This window comes from Sinocyclocheilus rhinocerous, unplaced genomic scaffold, assembly GCF_001515625.1.
Source record: "Sinocyclocheilus rhinocerous isolate Xijiao unplaced genomic scaffold, SAMN03320098_v1.1 scaffold1201, whole genome shotgun sequence".
Taxonomy (NCBI): Eukaryota; Metazoa; Chordata; class Actinopteri; order Cypriniformes; family Cyprinidae; genus Sinocyclocheilus; species Sinocyclocheilus rhinocerous.
Window position 1 is genome coordinate 1,237,981 of NW_015654059.1, and position 3,784 is coordinate 1,241,764.

Here is a 3,784-nt window from a genome sequence, read left to right on the forward strand (position 1 = left end):
AATTTACTTGCACAAACTAGCCAATTTAAAATAAATATTACATGTACACAAAAGTTTGGGGTCAGTAAGATTTTGTAATATTTTTTTAAGTCTCATGCTCACCCAGGCTGCACTTATTTGGAAAAAAACAAAACAAAACAAAAAAAACAGTAAAAGCAGCAATATTGACATATAACAATTCAAAATATCTATTTTCTATTTTAATATGTTTTAAAATGTAATTTAAAATGTACCTGTGATCAAAGCTGAATTTTCAGCATCATTACTCAAGTCTTCAGTGTCACATGATCCTTCAGAAATCATTCTAATATTTGCTGCTCAAGAAACATTTATTATTATTGCTGCTTCATATTTGTGTGGAAACCGTGATGCATTTTTCAGAATTAATTTTATATATAGTAACAATGTTATGTAGGCTAATGTAATAATGTGACAATGGTTTCTTAAGATCTACTTACCTGATGCTTCAGCAGCGAGCGCTGTCTGTGATTGATTGGTTCTGTCTTTCAGCATTTGTGTGTGTTCCGATGAGCAGGAGAAATGGTTCTATCCAACACAATTATTCGCTAACATAGTCTATTTTTCCACTTAGAAGCGTATTTTATGCACCGAATTTCTTGATAAGTAAATAAAATCAATGGTTAAAAAAATGCACTTTAGAATCGATATTTTTATTTGAGGATCGATCCTTTCGATACAACATCAGTATCGAAAGTATCGATAGCCTACTTAAGGATCGATCTGCCCATCCCTAGACATCACGCAAAACGCTGCCCCCTCTCTCCCGATCTGTCGGAAGAACAGAGCACTAGTGAGACTCGTACATTTATTTTGATTTGTAAAATGTCCCTCGACTGAAAATAGTTTTCAAAAGAAAACCCACCACTTCAGGTCGACTTTGCACCGCAGACTTATTTAAATATTGCGCGGGAAATACAGATCCGACCGGTTATCCAGATCGAGAAGTCAGCTGATGTTGCCAAGTGTAAACGCGTCGTGTCCTGATTGGCTGATGATCCGATCTGCTTGATCAGATCACGGTGATCGCATGTTAATGCCAAGTGTAAACGCAGCCTGAGTAAACAATTTTCAGGCAACATTTAAGTGGCAAACAAAACATTTTCAGCCATTAAAACTCAAGAATCAATCTTGATGCCATCTAGGACACGTCAAACTTCATTTGCACCTTGTTCATAACTTAATTTCGGAAAACTTACTTAATGAAGTCACCCTCGATCCCAATGACCCGTTTGATGATCTTCTGCTGAGGGTCCTTTGGGCTCCTACAAAAGGAGTGAACAGATATGAGATGGTAGGACTACAGCATTTGCATACTGATGATGACAGAACTCTTCCTGGTTTATTTGAGGATGCTGCTGAGCTCAGTGGATTATGGGGCATTAGGAACAGTTTTCAGAGACCAGATGGGTCTTATCTGCTGGAGTAAGTCAAGAAAAGACTCGATGAAATGTCAAAACTCTTGATTTTCAGGGCGCAATATTATTAGATCATATTATTTGAATCAGTTATAGTGTACTCATTTGGGACAATGCCTAAAGTTTTAAATGTAGGAAAAGGAAAATACTTCTTGAATGTTGTATATTTACTTGTCTATGAATTTTGGCTGTTTTTGTTACAGGAGACTGTTTCCGCCACAAACTAAAAAAATAAATAAAAAAAAATTCACTTTATATCTCAAAAAACTTTATTTCTCATATTTGCAAATTCATAATGTGACTTTTAGCTAGCAAATTTATGTTTTGTAATTGCAATTTTATAGCCTATCTCATAGTGTGACTTTATATCTCACAATGTGACTTATTTTTTTATATTATTTATATTTATTTTAACTTTATTATATTTCCAAAAGTGAATTTCCATCCATTTTCAATGACCTATAAAGTCACTGAATAAAGATTTTTTTTAAAACCAGTGTTATTGTTACCTAAAGCTATTAAACTATTCAAACTATTAAAAATTGTCTTTGTTAACGGAAATAAGGCTTAAATGAAATATAATATAAATATTAGATGAAAAACTAGGTAAAATATTAGCCAAAATGAAAAAAAAAAATACAAAAATAGAAAAAAAAAACTAAATTAAATTGGAAATATTGACTTGGAAACTAATTGAAATAAAATAAAGTTGAAGTAAAAAATACTAAAATTCAAATAAAAATACATTTAAAAAGAATATAAAAGAAATAAAAATAAAAATGAGAAAAGCACTAAAACTAGAAAACTGAATATATATATATATATATATATATATATGCAAATTCAAAATATTAATAAATACTATAACAGTATATAAATAATACTAAAATAACACTTAAAACCATATCATATTATAGATCATAGATCATATTATATACACAATGTTAATTTTCAATCATAATTTCCATCATAATAAATGGCACAAAAGAGTGATTTATCGCAAAGAAACAAAATTCCTTCTTCATAACTAGTTACAATTATTTCCATGACTTTTCCAGGCCTGGCAACCCCAAGTTCCCTAACATTTCCAGGATTTCTGTTAGTGAAATTGATCCCACATAGCTTTTATTTTGAGGTCAAGTCTTTGTAAGTGTTACATTTGTAGTGTTTGAAGTATTTGTTCCATCAGTTTTGACCTGATCCCCACATCATTACCCACAATGACCCTGACTGTGCCCGAGCCACAACCTCGTCTTCCAGGAGACTGCAAACTTCTCATCCCACCCACTTCTGAATCATTCTGCCACTGGTTGTCATTCCATGCTTTATGGAATTTCATGTACAGTAATCTTTTCTGCTTGTTGCCTTTCCGCAAGACCGCTTTCTCAGCTGCAACACACCCTGTAAGGCTTCTTATAAGATGACTTCTCACGGTTGAAGTGTGTACTATGGTGCCAAACGTCCCTCAAATGCTGAGGAAGCACTTTGGTGAGAAATTGCCTACTTCCTTTGTGACAGTCTGAACACCATGTCTTGAAAATCTAGGCACCAGAACAAAATATGTTCCTCTAGATATCTCACAAGGCATCGGTAGGACATTTTGTGTTATCTCTTGTTAAATAAAGTTTACTCTATTGCTAGTTTTTAACTACATAACTTTTTGATGAGGTCCCAAAAGTCTGAGACCATTCTTGATGCCACTTTTCTGTTTTAAAATTCATTTAAAATCTAATTTCAGATTTAAAAAAAAGAAAATTAAATGAACGCATCACTTCAAGCTTCCTGTCAGAAGTTCAGAACCTATGCGACGTTAAATCTTCAAACAGCTCTAGCGCAGGCTCCATCCGTCATACACACACACACACACACACACACACACACACACGCCTCTTCTGCAACAGCCCTGACGCTCAGCCTGATTTGTGATTTTCATTACCTCTGCAGTGTGTTACATACGGCATGCTGGGAGAATATATTCTGATTTGTCAAGTAAGATTTTGCAGTAAATGCAAGAGCCCGGTTGAGTGTGTGTTAAGAAAGACTTATCTAAAGACTTCCGATATTGATTATATCTTGCAAAAACTGTTGGCCAAACTGGAAAAAATAATCAAAAAATGAGAAAGCTCTCATTATCCAAATGCCTCAATAAATGTTTTAAATATAGTCAGAATTAGTCCAGTGGTTTTCAGCTGGAGGGTGTATGTGTGTGTGAGTGAGTGAGTGTGTGTGTGCATATATATACTGAACCAATTAATGTCCAAAGTAAAATCTGAGCAAAGCTACTTGAGAACCACTGGTCGGGTCGACAGCATTTGAATATTGAAATTGCGCATCTTTATCAGTCGTAG

General features: G+C 34.0%; 1 protein-coding gene across 6 annotated transcripts in view; it reads right to left on the reverse strand.

Moving 5' to 3' along the window:
* LOC107716721 (mitochondrial inner membrane protease subunit 2) overlaps positions 1-3,784 on the reverse strand; it is a 117,178-nt gene that overhangs the window by 30,870 nt on the left and 82,524 nt on the right. For all 6 annotated transcript variants that reach the window (XM_016523258.1, XM_016523259.1, XM_016523255.1 and 3 more), the window contains exon 4: positions 1,218-1,283. In XM_016523258.1, coding sequence (XP_016378744.1) covers positions 1,218-1,283 — 66 coding nt within the window. The remainder of the gene's footprint in view (positions 1-1,217; positions 1,284-3,784) is intronic.